The sequence below is a fragment of the Oncorhynchus masou genome, chromosome 11, assembly GCF_036934945.1.
Source record: "Oncorhynchus masou masou isolate Uvic2021 chromosome 11, UVic_Omas_1.1, whole genome shotgun sequence".
Lineage (NCBI taxonomy): Eukaryota > Metazoa > Chordata > Actinopteri > Salmoniformes > Salmonidae > Oncorhynchus > Oncorhynchus masou.
The window spans coordinates 53,891,207-53,908,594 of record NC_088222.1 but is presented as its reverse complement, the minus strand read 5'-3'; the positions used below and the strand labels follow the sequence as shown (position 1 = coordinate 53,908,594).

The 17,388-nt window shown below is 46.7% G+C and overlaps 1 protein-coding gene across 1 annotated transcript in view; it reads right to left on the bottom strand.

The window, feature by feature from the left end:
- Positions 1 to 16,903, bottom strand: part of jade2 (jade family PHD finger 2) — a 179,340-nt gene extending 162,437 nt beyond the window's left edge. The window contains exons 1-2 of the mRNA XM_064978820.1: positions 15,790 to 16,903; positions 1,495 to 1,558 (exon numbers count right to left, since the gene is read on the bottom strand). Coding sequence (XP_064834892.1) covers positions 1,495 to 1,558; positions 15,790 to 15,882 — 157 coding nt within the window. The 5' untranslated portion in view covers positions 15,883 to 16,903. The remainder of the gene's footprint in view (positions 1 to 1,494; positions 1,559 to 15,789) is intronic.
- Between the last annotated feature and the right edge of the window lie 485 nt (positions 16,904 to 17,388).

Genomic DNA, 17,388 nt, shown 5'->3' with positions numbered 1-17,388 from the left:
AAGTGCATAACGGGATAGGGTGCCGTTTGGAAAGCAGCCAATATCTAGGGATGGCGTTAAACAGGGCTGGAGGCAGACCTCGTCATTCCAGTCTTCAGAGTCACTCTGTGATGAGTGGGTTTAAGTCAAAGGCCTAGAATGAATCCTCCGCTCGGCTGTACTGTGTGACGGCGTGTGTGTGTCCACGAGTCAAGACGAGCAGGCAGGTGGAGAGAGGTGGTCGTCATCAAGTCATTGTATTTATAGACCAAGATCACACCTCAGCCAGCCACAAAGTCCCTTGCAGCAACACAGGAGAGAAGGGAGAGACACTAATCTCCTCAATAACTGACATTTCATTTGTACACGGTGACAGGTTGTTATTTTAAATGTGTGCTGTTCCAACTACCAGGGGGGAGTTCGGAGCCACGTCATGATGTAATCTCAGAGTGTGTGTGTTGGGATGGCTACGAGTGGTCCACATGATATGGCTGTGGTGTGGTACCTCCACACATTGCAGAGCGACCGCAAATCAGAGCTACCCATCAAGGCCTGTTTTAATGACAAGCCCCAGGGGTAGCACAGGGACAAAAATGATCATTGGGATCCTTCAATTAGAAACATGATAACCCAAACCCATGTGGAACAGATGCAGGCTAGCCCGGGACACTGGCATGTTACCGGGACTCATAAGCACTGGTTTAGGGAGCATCAAGCGGCGTAGCCCCCGGCACATGGCCCAGAGCGAAGGCCACTGGTCCAGCGGTGGGAGTTGCCCGTAGGCACACATCTCAGATCAGATTTCCTCCCCCAATCATGAATTAATCAAATAGAAGAAAATAAAAAAAAGCTAATCTGACCTTAGATCAGAGACGTGTGGTAATTTCATCCTACTTCTTCACAAGCATACATATGTCCATCACTTGGCCACCAACATTGTGGCTCACAGTGATCAGTCAGTCAGTTAATGGAAGTAGCCGTTGTGGTGATGCAGGTGTAAACATCTAGACACTGCCTGGGTCTTCAATCGGAGCCCAGGCCACTACAAAGAGTCAGGGATGCAGCGAGCGGAGAAAACAAGATGACAAGCAGCAGAATGTCAGAGTAGTAGAGAGGAGGCCAGGCTACTGACTGTTCCAGGCATCGGCAGTGTTGCAAACAGCATCTTATTCCCTACAGAGCACTACTTTCGACCAGGGCTCATAGGCTGCCATTAGGGACAGAACCGAGGCCAGACTAGGGATGGGTCCTGCCACTGAGAATGTTCTGCCAAGCTGTAGTTTATTCCGCCTGTTTGTTTGGCGTTTGGCTGCGGAGCGCGTCGGCCCTGTCCTAATCTCTCCCGTTTAGTCAGAGTACAGCTTTCATGTCTCACTCCTAACTAATTCGTCTCCAATGGTGACAATCCCGCCCTTCTAGGTCTCCATTAACCTCCCCCTGGTATCCCCCCCCCCCACCACCACCCTCACTCTCCAGACCTTTTTATCATCTCTAACTACATGAGTTTCAGCTCACTGTCAGTGGTGTCCGAGTCATTGCTGCTGGTGGAGTATTTTCTTCTCTTCTTCTCACTCTCCATCTGGTAGGGAAGAGAAGAATCAAATACAGAGATGCATCAGTATACAGCAGCAATCACAGTACAGGCTACAGTTACTATACTGCTAGAGTCAAACTAGACCACAGAGTGAGTGAGTGAGTGAGTGAGTGAGTGAGTGAGTGAGTGAGTGAGAAAAAGAAGCAGAGATGAGCAGAGAAAAAGAAGCAGAGAGAGAGAGAGCACACGAGAGACAGAGCGGTGGTTATAACACAGGGGAAGGGCGAGACTTTATGAGGATATCTGCTCTGTAGATATGCATGTCTGATTCCCCCATCAATCCACAGAAAGAGTACAGTGAGCCAGCAAAAGACAACTAGAGGAAAAAGCGGGTTATGGCCTTCAATGACTGAGCGCAGATTTATGTGGCCATAAAACAGGGCTTTTCCCTCTTATATTGGGCTCTTCCTGTTGCCTTGCTCAGCCTGCCGTAAACTTTACTAGTGACATTTTGACTTCCAAATAGAGCTGCCTCTCATACTCCCTGTGCTTTAGAATAACTTGCTACGTAGTGGTGAGTACATAATAGACTTCCTCTGTCTGGCTTCGCTGGAGGTTCAGTGACCGAGGTATCCCTCAGGGATGTGTTGTTTTTCCTTTATTGTTTTACCCTCAGTGCCATATCAAAGACGTAGAGAAAGCAATAAAAGTGGGTGGTGGGAGTCATGTTTCATACTGTAGGTTGAAGACAGCGACTCGTCGCCTCCCCTCCACATCAGAGGGGAAAAACACTGGCGTGTCTGACCGACAGCTTTTCAACGGGGAAGAAAACCTGTGTGATTTCCCCCCCCCCCCCATATTTTTCTCCATCAAACAAAATCCTTGTTAAGATTGAGACATTTCCATGGCCATGGAGAGGAAGAAGTCTGTGCTAGGTGCCAAAGAGGAATAACAGATGTATAAAGAATGCATTTTCCACTTCAACATTTTTTTTTTATCCAGTGTGAGATCCATTTTCAGTTAAAACTCTTAAAATGCAGAGCAGGATTCCCCCAGAGGTGCTGTACTGTAGGAATGGAGGAACAGTCCTGAGTCCCCTTGGTGACGACTTCGCACCATAAAACAAAGTCCTCCACAGCACAGAGAGAGCTAAATCAAACTGTATTTGTCACACGCTGCAAATACAACAAGTGTAGACTACCGTGAAATGCTTACTTAACAAGCCCTTAACCAACAGTGCAGTTCAAGAAGAGTTTAGAAAATATTTAACAAAAAAAATAGAAAAGATAATACAATAACGAGGCTATATACAGGGGGTACCGGTAACGAGTCAATGGTTAAAGGTCATTTGTACATGTAGGTAAGGGTGAAGTGACAATGCATAGATAATAAACAGCGAGTTGCAGCAGTGTAAAAACAAATGGAGAGGGGGGGGGGGGCAATGTAATAGTCCTGTGGCAATTTGATTAAATTGTTCCGCAGTCTTATGGCTTGGGGGTAGAATCTGTTAAGAAGCCTTTTGGACCTAGATTTAGTGCTCAGGTACCACTTGCGGTGTGGTAGCAGGGAGAACAGTCCATGACTTGGGTGACTGGAGTCTCTGACAATTTTATGGGCTTTCCTCTGACACCGCCTATTATATAGGTCCTGGATGGCAGGACGCTTGGCCCCAGTGATGTACTGGGTCATACACACTACCCTCTGTAGCGCCTTGCGGTCAGATGTCGAGCAGTTGCCATACCAGGCGGTGATGCAACCGGTCAGGATGCTCTCGATGGTGCAGCTGGAGAACTCGTTGGCTTACCATGCCTTGCACAGTGGCCAAGATGGAGTACATTACTGCCCTGTGACCCCACAACGCCCCCCTTTTCACGCATGCCTCAAATCACCAACTTCCGAATGGCGGCACGGCATAGCAAAACTGGCAGTGCCACTCCTTCCGCAGTGGTAATGGGAGTAGAAGTGGTAGTATTGTGTGCTCATGCCTGCTCTTGCTACACAGAGAGGAGAGCAGACGGGCCAAAACAACGCCGGGTCCTTCCCTCGACACAGAGTCCCTCCATGGAGTCACCACACAGGGCTGTGGCCCTTAGCCCTGCTACCCCGGTGGTGTGTGTGGCACAGAGCCGCCCACTCTCCAGACCCTCACACACACCTCTGACTCACTCACTGGGGAGGGCTGTGTGATGACTGCGCTGCATGGATGGAGAGGCCGCAGGCTAAAAAGGCTGCATCCCAAAACTGTCTGCCAGTGCCAAAGTGGGCTGCCCGGTCATTTCTCTGTGTGTGTGTGTGTGTGTGTGTGTGTGTGTGTGTGTGTGTGGTCTTTCAGAGTGCTGAGAGATGACTGCCAAGCCCATTAGATGGCTAATTCTGACACCGAGCCTCTGAAATGGATACAGTTACTGCCCGCCTGTCCTGCCTGTCCTGCCTGCCCCGCCCTGCCCAGTCTGCCTGCCCTGCCCTGCCCAGTCTGCCTGCCCTGCCCTGCCCAGTCTGCATGCCCTGCCCTGCCCTGCCCAGTCTGCATGCCCTGCCCTGCCCTGCCCAGTCTGCATGCCCTGCCCTGCCCAGTCTGCATGCCCTGCCCTGCCCTGCCCAGTCTGCATGCCCTGCCCTGCCCAGTCTGCATGCCCTGCCCTGCCCAGTCTGCATACCCTGCCCAGTCTGCATGCCCTGCCCAGTCTGCATGCCCGGCCCAGCCCAGTCTGCATGCCCGGCCCAGCCCAGTCTGCATGCCCGGCCCAGCCCAGTCTGCATGCCCGGCCCAGCCCAGTCTGCATGCCCGGCCCAGCCCAGTCTGCATGCCCGGCCCGCCCTGCACAGTCTGCCCGGCCCAGTCTGCCTGCCCGGCCTGCCCAGCCTGCCTGCCCGGCCTGCCCAGCCCGCCCTGCCCAGTCTGCCTGCCCGGCCTGCCCAGCCCGCCCTGCCCAGTCTGCCTGCCCGGCCTGCCTGCCCTGCCCAGTCTGCCTGCCTGCCTATCAACAAGCCACTTTCAGGTCCCAGGATAGAGGGAGAGGATGCCTTGGCATTTACAGCACTAACAGTCAGGCAGCTAGGTCTGCCCTGCCCAGTCTGCCCGCCCTGCCCAGTCTGCATGCCCTGCCCTGCCCAGTCTGCATGCCCTGCCCTGCCCAGTCTGCATGCCCTGCCCTGCCCAGTCTGCATGCCCGGCCCAGCCCAGTCTGCATGCCCGGCCCAGCCCAGTCTGCATGCCCGGCCCGCCCTGCACAGTCTGCCCGGCCCAGTCTGCCTGCCCGGCCTGCCCAGCCTGCCTGCCCGGCCTGCCCAGCCCGCCCTGCCCAGTCTGCCTGCCCGGCCTGCCCAGCCCGCCCTGCCCAGTCTGCCTGCCCGGCCTGCCCAGCCCGCCCTGCCCAGTCTGCCTGCCCGGCCTGCCTGCCCTGCCCAGTCTGCCTGCCTGCCTATCAACAAGCCACTTTCAGGTCCCAGGATAGAGGGAGAGGATGCCTTGGCATTTACAGCACTAACAGTCAGGCAGCTAGGTCTGCCCTGCCCAGTCTGCCCGCCCTGCCCAGTCTGCCCTGCCCTGCCCAGTCTGCCTGCCCTGCCCAGTCTGCCTGCCCTGCCTTGCCCAGCCCAGTCTGCCTGCCCAGTCTGCCTGCCCTGCCCAGCCCAGTCTGCCTGCCCTGCCCAGTCTGCCTGCCTGCCTATCAACAAGCCACTTTCAGGTCCCAGGATAGAGGGAGAGGATGCCTTGGCATTTACAGCACTAACAGTCAGGCAGCTGATATGTCATTAATAACAGGCACCAATCTGCAATGACCACACACACACACAGAATGACCAAGCATTTGTTCAGAATCCAGTAGGTCAGGCTGTTTGATGAAGAATCCCTGCATTTAAATTGTTTCATAAACATCTCTCTGGGGCTGACTGTTTCTGAGGCTGGTTTGTGACAGCCAGTGTCACTATACAGATGGAGATGCAGCAGTGTCATTAGGCTGGTTTAAACAAGATGCCAATGTGTAAAAGAGCCACTGGCAAAACTGCCAGAGAGCCAGGCAACCAAGCTCCACTCTCCCTCGTTCTTATTTTATTCACCGTCCTGTTCCTCCTCTATGGAAAAAGCAGAGGGGAGGGGAGAGGAGGGTGTACGCAACATGAGTGTTGGGTGCATTGTGCAGTGTTAATGCTGTGTGTACAAAACAAGGCAGCAACAACGCAGGCGAAGAGGGAGCAGTGTATCACTGCAGTACCCCTGGGAGACAGATCCCCCACCCGCCTCTGCCTCCACGGAACGCAACGAAACGGCAAGTCGGCTATTTTTGGAGAAGGAGAGGGGTGTAGTGAGGACAGATGGGGAGTTCTAGCAGAGAGAAAGCGAGTGCGAGAGAGGGATGGCAGAGGTTGAGAGAGAGAGAGCGCACGCGCATGTCAGAGGAGAGGAAGAGAGCCGTGTGTTCGTAGTAGTTGTGGCGTAAACCACCCTGTAGCCCAGCAGGGGTTGTGATGCTCTGCGAGCCTCTGAATGAGGCAGCGATGGCTCTGAATGACATGATCATAGGCACAGCTGTGCAGAGTCATGGAGTCTTTACCCCAGCTAGAACACACAAAGAGAGAAAGGCAACAAACAAATAACACACAAAAGCATACAGACAAACACACACAGTGCACAAGGTGCGCACGGTACACACACAAATTAAAGTTACTGAATTAAAGATCAATTCTAGATCATATCTAAAAACCCTCATCTCTCCTCTCCACACAGGAAAAAGGAAAAAAGCCTAAGGGAGGGGGGGTGGGGGTCTCATTCAGAGAGCATCCAACACACCGGTCGTATGGGGGGGGGAATAAGAGGTCTTAGAACAAGAAAATGCACTAACTATTACTGGTACACACGGCAATAGAGGAACTGAGACGGTACAAGAGCTCCCTGCCAGCATATTCATTTGAATTTGTTTTGGCGCGATCCAGTGCCTTCAGAAAGTATTCAGACTCCTTAACTTTTACCACATTGTTACGTTACATCTCATTATAACATTTCTTAAATCATTTTTTTCACCCCCCACCTCCATCAATCTACAAACAATACCCCATAAAGACAAAGCAACATTTTTAGCGAATTTAGCGAAATAAAAATATCACATTTACATAAGTATTCAGACCCTTTACTCAGTACTTTGTTGAAGCCAGTTTGGCAGCAATTACAGCCTTGAGTCTTCTTGGGTATGACACTACATGCTTGGCACACCAGTATTTGGAGAGTTTCTCCCATTCTTCTCTGCATATCCTCTTAAGCTCTGTCAGGTTGGATGGGGAGCATCGCTACACAGCTATTTTCTGGTCTCTCCAGAGATGTTCGATCGGGTTCAAGTCCAGGCTCTGGCTGGGCCACTTAAGGACATTCAGAGAATTGTCCTGAATCCACTCCTGCGTTGTCTTGGCTGTGTGCTTAGGGCTGTTGTCCTGTTGGAAGGTGAACCTTCGCCACCAGTTTGAGGTCTTGACGGCTCTGGAGCAGGTTTTCATCAAGGATCCCTCTGTATTTTGCTCTGTTCATCTTTCCCTTGATCCTGACTAGTCTCCCAGGCCCTGCCACTGAAACACATCCCCAAAGCATGATGCTGCCACCACCATGTTTCACCGTAGGGATGGTGTCAGGTTTCCTACAGATTTTATATTTGGCATTCAGGCCAAAGAGTTCAATCAGACCAAATAAACTTGTTTCTTATGGTCTGAGAGTCCTTAGGTGCCTTTTGGCAAACTCCAAGCGGGCTGTCATGTAGCTTTTACTGAGGAGTGGCTTCCGTCTGGCCACTAACATAAAGGCCTGATTGGTGGAGTGCTGCTGAGATGGTTGTTTTTCTGGAAGGTTCTCCCATCTCCACAGAGGAACTCTGGAGCTGAGTCAGAGTGACCATAAGGGTTCTTGGTCACCTCCCTGAACAAGGCCCTTCTCCCCCGATTGCTCAGTTTGGCCGGGCGGCCAGCTCTAGGAAGAGTCTTGGGGGTACCAAACTTATTCCATTTAAGAATAATGGAGGCCACTGTTCTTGGGGACATTCAACGCTGCAGAAATGTTTTGGTACCCTTCCCCAGATCTGTGCCTCAACACAATTCTGTCTCGAAGCTCTAGAGACAATTCATTCGACCTCCTGCCTTAGTTGACAGTGCATGTACAAGCAAAAACTGTGGGACCTTATATAAACAGGCGTGCCTTTCCAAATCATGTCCAATTAATTGAATTTAATCACAGGTGGACTCCAATCAAGTTGTAGAAACATCTCAAGGATGATCAATGGAAACAGGATGCACCAGAGCTCAATTTCGAGTCTCATAGCAAAGGGTCGGAATGCTTATGTAAATAAGGTCTGTTTTTAACACATTTGCACACAAAAAAAATCAAAAAACCTGTTTTGGCATCATCATTATTTGGTAGTGTGTAGATTGCTGGGGATTTGCATTTTATCCTTTTTTAGAATAAGGCTGTAATGTAAATGTAAATGTGGAAAAAGTAAAGTGGTCTGAATACTTTCCAAATGCCTGGATCGCAGGAATCAAGTTACTTTATTATAAATCCTTTTTCCTCCCCAATCTCGTGGTATCCAAATTGGTAGTTACAGTCTTGTCTCATCACTGCAACTCCCGTTACGGGACACAACGTCCACTTAACCCGGAAGCCAGCCGCATGTGTAGGAGGAAACACTGTACACCTGGCGACCATCTAGTCAAACGGCTACCCAGACTACTAAAACAGGAGTATCAATGAACATTCATTCTGGAAAATGTCTGCTCAGTTAGTTGCATGCAGCACTGCTCTACCGCTAGCTACATTTTAGCCAAAAGACTGTTAAACTAACTAGAGGTCGACCGATTATGACTGTTCAACACCGATACAGATTGGAGGACCAAAAAAAGCCAATACCGATTAAATTGGCCGATTTTTTTATTTGTAATAATGACAATTACAACAATACTGAATTAACACTTATTTTAACTTAATATTAAACATCAATAAAATCAATTTAGCATCAAATAAATAATGAAACATGTTCAATTTGGTTTAAATAATGCAAAAACAAAGTGTTGGAGAAGAAAGTAAAAGTGCAATATGTGCCATGTAAGAAAGCTAACGTTTCAGTTCCTTGCTCAGAACATGAGAACATATGAAAGTTGGTGGTTACTTTTAACATGAGACTTCAATATTCCAAGGTAAGAGGTTTTAGGTTGTAGTTAATATAATATTTATAGGACTATTTCTCTCAATACCATTTGTATTTCATATACCTTTGACTATTGGATGTTCTTATAGGCACTATAGTATTTGTCAGTGTAACAGTATGGCTTCCATCCCCCTCCTCGCCCCTACCTGGGCTCGAACCAGGAACACATATACAACAGCCACACTCGAAGCAGCGTTACCCATCGCTCCACAAAAGCCGCGGCCCTTGCAGCGTAAGGGGAATAACTACTCCAAATCTAAAAGCGAGTGACATTTGAAACAGTATTAGCGCACACCCAGCTAACTAGCTAGCCATTTCACATTGGTTACACCAGCCATTAGGCTGATAGGCTTGAAGTCAAAAACAGCGCTGTGCTTGCGAAGAGCTGCTGGCAAAACGCACAAAAGTGCTGTTTGAATGAATGATTATGGGCCTGCTGCTGCTCAGTCAGAGCAGTCTATCAAATGAGACTTAATTATGACATAATAACACACAGAAATACGAGCCTTTGGTCTGCTAAATGACTTAAATGTAAATTTATGGTCGAATCCGGAAACTATCATTTCGAAAAACAAAATGTTTATTATTTCAGTGAAATACGGAACCGTTCGGTATTTTATCTAACGGGTGGCATCCCTAAGTCTAAATATTCTTGTTACATTGCACAACCTTCAATGTATGTCATAATTACGTAAAATTCTTGCAAATTAGTTCGCAATGAGCCAGGCAGCCCAAACTGTTGCATATACCCTGACTCTGCGTGCAATGAATGCAAGAGAAATGACAATTTCACCTGGTTAATATTGCCTGCTAAACCGGATTAGTAGTTATAACTAGTGATTATGATTGATTGTTTTTTATAAGATAAGTTTAATGCTAGCTATCAATTTACCTTGGCTTCTACTGCATTCGCGTAACAGGCAGGCTACTTGTGGAGTGCAATGGTTAGAGCGTTGGACTACTTAACTGTGCGGTTGCAGGATTGAAACCCTTGAGCTGACAAAGTGAAAATCTGTCGTTCTGCCCCTGAAGAAGGAAGTTAAACCCACCGTTCCTAGGCAGTCGTTGAAAATAAGAACGTGTTCTTAACTGACTTGCCTAGTTTAATAAAAAATAAAACATTTTAATAAATCGGAGCCCAAAAATACAGATTTCCGATTGTTATGAAAACTTGAAATCGGCCCTAATTAAAAATCGCCCTAATTAAATCGGCCATTCCGATTAATCGGTCGACCTCTAATACTAACTATCTAGGCTGTGTATTATAAAACGTGCAATAAGCATGAAACAATTATATAAGGAATTGCCAACTAATTCTCATTCTGAGAAATAAAGGTAGCCCACTTGATTTCAACATCTGAACAAATTGGACTGGCCAACACGCTGTTCAAACAGTTGGAGAAAGACAGAAGGGTCTATTCATAACAGTTCAAAATGTTCTCCCTTGTTAGCACATACATAAAATATCAAATATAAAAATGTGCTGGTCACTCACTAGCATGTGGGCTTGTGCTTAAAATATTGTTCATGAGACCGGTGTTTTATTGCTATTGAGACACAGCCGTGTTTACTTAGCCTCTAAATCCATGATATGTTTGTTGCTAATTTTGCATGCTGCCTGCTCCCGAGGGTGCATTTGGTCTGTGGCCCTTCCATGGCTACATTGTGTGGCATAGTCGTAGGCTACTCTCCCATGAGGATTCTGCTGCTGTTTCAAAATGGCACACTAATCACTATTTGGTGCATTAATTTTGACCCTAGGATGCCATGTTGGGACACAACCATACCCTCACTGAATGACCTCAGCAGCGACCCCAGGGGACCAGCCCAACATATGAACAACAAAAAATACCACGGATTTCCTTTAACATCACCTTCACGGCTCCGGTCCAGCCACAGGTATTAAGACAATATTTATTGACGCTGCTGCATTATGGGGGAAAAAAATAACATAAGTTAAGTGGTGGAAGCAGGAAGGGGGAAGGACAGGACCAAATCATTTCCTACAGTCTCTCTCTCGCCTGACAGTGCTGACAAACAATGAAAGGGACCTGAGTGCCAAAACAAGGGAAGAGGGAGGGGAGGGCTGCTGCAGGAGGAAGAGAGGAGATGAATTCCCCTGCTCTCACCTCCCTGCCATCAGGAGTTCATTAGCCCCAGTGAGGGATGGAGGAGTGCACATTGCCCTTCACTCACACTAACACGGGCCCGACTACCTCCCTGTTAATCTTCCTCCTCCCACCACCACCACCCTGTTTACCCCCCCCACCCCTCATTTACAACAGGGGCCCAAGCAAGCATATGTCTGCATGTCCAACCATTTAAGTTTCCTGGCTGGACACTTGTGTTACCTTGAGGTGAATAAAGAGTTAAAACCTAGGGGACCGATTGCGGTTTATCGTTTCCTTTCCTTTCATTCCCAAATTGTGGCATTGACCATTTGTTGCTTTTTGGATGTGTATCCTTGTAAAAGGGTTGGTGTTGATTATTAGCGGGCAGCAGTAAATACAGACACCAACCCAAAGCTTGGTGCTTTTTAAAGACGCCTTGCTTTACAGAGGCTACTGACTGGTGTAATCAGGCACTGCCGGCAGACATAAAAATTGACCGTTTTTCAAGCCTTTTCGTGTGCCGGGAAACTAGAGAGTCTGGGTAATCTACCTGGCTTTGATGCAAGGTGAAAAGGGCAGGGGGAAAAGACAGCCACCTGACAACCACCGACTGTATCACCATCAGCAAAGCCTCCGATTACCTTCTTGAACAGGCTGGGGACTTGTGTACTATCCAAGGTCTGGTACACCGTTTGGGTCCCCAATGGCATCAATTTATAGCGCACTACTTTTTTTTTTTTAAATATTAAATATTATATATATATATATATATATATATATGGCCCATAGGGCTCTGGTCAAAAGTAGTGCACTATGTAGGGAATATGGTACCATTTGGGACAGAACCAGTAGTTTGACACTTGTTCAGTACCACTGACTGCCACAGGATCTGGGCTTTATTATTTCCCTTATTCAGAAGGACACAGTGTCAAAGAAAGCATGAAAAGCTGGTATTCCAAAAAAACCTTTTGAAATGTGTTGCATGTATGTGTAGCTTGTGTGTTTTGTGTTCCAGTCCTGCCTCACAGCCGAGGGGAGAGAAAGCTACATTTTCCATTCCTCCTGCATCATACCCTGCTCCTCAATTATATTTCAATAACAATTCGTGAGTCACCGGGCCGGGTGAAAGACATTCATCTCCTGGCGTTTCCAGAGATTTCATCCGCCCTCTGCCCACTGAACAGCAGGCTCCCACTGAGACCTTGACAAGCTCAGTTAATGAGCATCCATTCCAGGCCACAGCAGGGCCATCCGCAGCAGAGAACACACACACACACACACACACACACACAGAGAGACATGAAAGCACACACAAACGTTCTTACATAAACATGGTGCATGCACACACTTACACACAAACAAGCATGCAAGTACATGGTCACACGCACAGGCTACAACACACACCGCTACACATGGAAGGAGATAAACAGCCAAGGACGATGAAATGAGCTCAAGCCAACAACCATCCCTATTCACGAGAACGCCTTACCAAGAGAGAACAAAAAGGTACAAAATAGGGACCAATTGGAGGTAAAAAGGAGTTGGAGCACCACACAACAACAACATGGTGAACAGGTGACTGGCGTTGGCGGCAGTTTGTCGTGGAAACGTCAGTCACCTGTTCGCATCTTATACAATGGATTAGCGTTTGACTAGTAACTGAAAGGTTGCAAGATCGAATCCCCGAGCTGAGAAGGTAAATATCTGTCGTTCTGCCACTGAACAAGGCAGTTAAGGCCTAGGAACAGTGGGTTCATTGAAAATAAGAATTAGTTCTTAACTGACTTGCCTAGTTAAATAAAGTTTTTTTTTTAAATGGAGCATAAATAAATCACTTCCTCTTCCTTTGCTGAAGCGCAAATGCCCACCTAGACTCTTACCCTTCCTATTCCTTTCCCCCGCGTGGATGTCATCCCCCTCCCTTGACACGTAGCAGTAACACACACACACACACACACACACACAGCTTGGGGAGGTTACTGAGGCGAGTGTGTGTGTACAGTTGGAGAGATGTTAAAATGACATGAGCAGCAGTCAGTGACTCCATTCATGAAACCCCCGTGGAGTAGCTGCTAATACCATACTGCAGATCATGTGAGGTACTTGCCCCCTTTTTTCAATCAGAGAGTACTACTAACACACATACGCAGATTAGGAGCCCGCCCACACACGCACCTGTAACATAGATTACTAACACACACACACAGATTAGGAGCCCGCCCACACACACACACACACACACACACACACACACACCTGTAACATAGATTACTAACACACACACACACACACACACAGATTAGGAGCCCGCCCACACACACACACCTGTAACATAGATTACTAACACATACATATGCAGATTAGGAGCCCGCCCACACACACACCTGTAACATAGATTACTAACACATACATATGCAGATTAGGAGCCCCGCCCACACACACACCTGTAACATAGATTACTAACACACACATATGCAGATTAGGAGCCCCGCCCACACACGCACCTGTAACATAGATTACTAACACACATGTACACACTCCCCCCGAGCAACCCCCACCTCCATGTAATCAACTGTGTTTTCTAGGTAAGAGTATCTGACCGAGAGAGAGAGATGCACTTCCTAACTTCCTGCCAAATGTATGACTATATTAGACACGTAAACTATATACACACAAAAGTATGTGGACACCCCGTATAAAATCAGTGGATTCGGCTATTTCAGCCACACCTTTTGCTTACAGGTGTATAAAAATCAAGCACACAGCCGTGCAAACTCCATAGACAAACATTGGCAGTAGAATTGCCTTACTGAAGAGATCAATGACCTTCAGCGTGGCACAATCATAGGATGCCACCTTTCCCTGTTTCAGCATGACAAAGCAAGGTCCATACAGAACTGGTTTTTCAAGATCGATGTGGAAGAACTTGAATGGCCTGCACAGAGCCCTGACCCCCATCGAACACCTTTGGGATGAATTAGAACGCCGACTGCGAGCCAGGCCTAATCGCCCAACATCAGTGCGACCTAACAAATGCTTGTGGCTGAATGGAAGCAATTTTCCAATATCAAGTGGAAAGCTTTCCCAGAATAGTGGAGGCTGTTATAGCAGAAATGGGGGGGGAGGACCAACTCCATATTAAATACCCATAATTTGGAATTAGATGTTTGACGAGCAGGTGCCCACATACACTACATGGCCAAAAGTATTTCCCTCAGATTACACAGACCCACAAAGAATTTCGAAACACAAATCAAATTTTGATAAACTCATATCTACTACCACAGTGTGCCGTCACAGCAGCAAGATGTGTGACATGTTGCCACAAGAAATGAGCAACCAGCGAAGAATAAACGCCATTGTAACTACAACTTATATTTAATCAGTTTATTTATTTCCCCTTTTATACTTCAACTATTTTCACATTGTTACAACACTGTACATAGCCATAATATAATATTTGAAATGTCTATTACTTTGAGACTTGTGAGTGTAATGTTTACTGTTCATTTCAGTTTTGTTTATTATCTATTTCAATTGCTTTGGCAATGTAAACATGTTTCCCCATGCAAATAAAGCACTTTGAATTTAAATTTAATTGAGAGAGCGCTCTTATACCCCCACACCATGACTCATCTCCTGTTTCATGGGGGGGGGTAGAGCTGTCACAACTGGGTCCCAACATGATTCAGACTTAATTGATTCAAGGAGGGGACCAGTTCAATTACATTTGTGCAATAAGAGGAGCAGGATGGATTGTGCAGTCTACTACTCTAAATCACTGGAGGTAATAGATTGTAAGAAATGTTCACTTTTTTGTTTGTTGTTAAAGAGGACCATAAATACATAATAACATTTGGATGTACTCGAGGTTATGTGCTGTAAAGTAAACTTCACATACATTGGCACCCCCATAACAAACCAAAACCCCTCTCCCAATAAGAACTGAAAATATAAATGTGAGCCCCCCCCCACAACTGTCAAAGCTTCCAGCGCGTGGCACTTACGAGAGTCTCAATGTGTAATTCAAAACACTGAAAATATATTGACCCCAAATACATCTGATTATGAACATCAAGTTCTCGTTTCTTAAAATGGGAACATCAAGATGCTGCTCTGTCCCCTCTACTCGCCATGCGCAGCACCCGCACCCCCCCCGGATCTATGAGCACAGAGTTTCTGAAGGTAAACAATAGCCACTCCCCCTACAGTTAGAACTGCACAGAGCCAGGGAGGGGAGAGGAGAGGAGAGTTAACAAGCTTGTTCTAATTCTTAGATAGGTGCGTGCTTAGCCTTCCGAAATACACACTCCACTTCTTGTGACGGCAATTGGCATTCACGTGCGATTTCAAACCCACAAGCGAGCGACCCTGGATGGCGACAGTAACTTTAGACAAATCCAGTTTTATAGCGCAATCGTTATTACCAAAAATTCTGCACATTTGATCTTTTCTACGGGCAGATAATATCCGATCACTCGTCATTAGCCCAGCATGTGCATTTTTCAGCGCCATATGTTGGCGAGACGCGGTCCCTCCTCGCGACACACACACTTGCACGACTCATGCATAAGTTGTCAATAATTGCTTCGAATTCAACAAAATAATTAATTAGCCATTTGTTTCACTGAAGCATGTTACGCAAGAGCACCTCAGGAAAATCCCGCTACCGAAATTATTTCATAACAGCGGTGTACATAGCTATGACCGCCCGCCTGTAAATAATACTCGCTGCGTAGTTGGCGTTGCTAACATTGCTTGTGAACTGGGACCTGACATTTTCATATTTTCGAAAATAAGTTGCAGCAGTTGAACGTTCTTCTCGTGTTAACTATTTGTGTGGCTATCACAACCATCTGACCCACATGCACTAACGTTACACATTTCACTACCAGCTCTGGAAGTGTGCTTTTTTCCCCCTGTGCTAACGTTACATGCTACTACTGTACTTCTTGGGGGAAGAAACCAAAATCGAACCTACCTTTTTACCTTGATTGCAGTCAGCTTCCGATGGCGAAAACGTCCTCGACTCTGGACGATGAGAAATCACGAAATCATTTGAAGTTAACCACATGTAGTGACAGTGAATTTCACGGTGGTCAAATTCCAGTGCAACTACCCTAGCTAGTTAGCTAGTTAACGTTAGCCCACCGACTATCCACGTTGGTGACAGGACGTGCCTGCGAGGCTGTGGTGACAGCACGTCGATCAGATGCTCTCCCAAGAGAGTCCAAATAAAAAGTAGCAATTTACTAATTTAATCCATTATAAAGTCTATCCGGCAGCATAACATTATTACACAAAACTGCGATGGCCGCCTTCGCAGTTATCAGCTAAATACAGTTAAAATGTAGCTAACTGTTAGCTACCTTTAGCAGACTTTAGGAGTATCATCCGTAAATCCAAATTGTCTAACGGCTTGCAAGATAGCCTCGAGCTGCAGCCAGCAAGTCAGTTCGAATGTAAGCTAAAGCTATGCCGGGTATAGCAAGGTAAGCTAACAAATCTCATTTTCAAAGCCATGTCGCATTTGAAAATAGTCCAATGTGATATATCCCCCAGGTCCCGATTTGTCACGTGAGTGTGTTTTCAGATCCAGTAGGGGAGAAGAAAAAATATATATATGTGCTTCATTTTCATGGAATGAAATGTTGCAAGCTAGTTTCGAGACGTTCTGCCGGAAAAACCCAGTCGCCTGCCCATTCGCTTCCCCTCTTGCCCGCTCATGTTCTCCCTCTTGTGCGAGGGTTCTGCAACCTCACAACAAAAATAAGCTCCTACTTTAAACTCTTTTGGCGCCATATTAATGACGTACTTTACATTTTGCCGTTACTGAAAGCCGATTCAAATGTCTTTACGATGGGTTCATTTCGCCAAAAAACTCAAACCTGACATGGAAATCAAATGGAATTATATTCTTCACCTATCACTCGTTTGAAAGTGAACCCCACCGTTTAGTGTAAGCGGTTTGTTAAATCGGGTAATATCTGCTCAATAATTGGGCATTTACCGAGAAAAAAATGGGCTATTCATATTTCCTTTCGTAATAAGAAAGACATTGAAGAAATGTGGAAATAACGTTAGGCTTACTTTCAACCGTTTTAATAGCCTATTTCAATCCCACTCCAAGCCATGCTGTTAGTTCACACAGACAAGTGATATCAATTCCACAGCATTTACTACTTTCTATTAGGAGTGATCTGTATTTTGCCGGATCTCCACCAGTCTAGGTTGACGATAAAAAAGGGACATTGTACAATTCCCATGCAGAAGCGTTCGAAAATAAACAAAATCATTGGACCCGGGCCGGAGCGAAATTGAATAGAAGTGAATACCATTACAGAAAGTTCGACATCAAACGCTCTGCATGGAATTATTGGATTTTCTTAACCTTAGTATATTTTACAGCTAGTCTCTGGTGAGGGTTCCTGTGTATCTGGTAGTAATTGCACGCACCTTCATGTAATTGCGCGTGGCCACCCAGACAATGATGCATGGCAATATTTATTTTCTATATCAATGATTGTTGTTCTGTTTCTGACACCATATATTTGCACCCTTGGCACGCATTTCTAAAAAA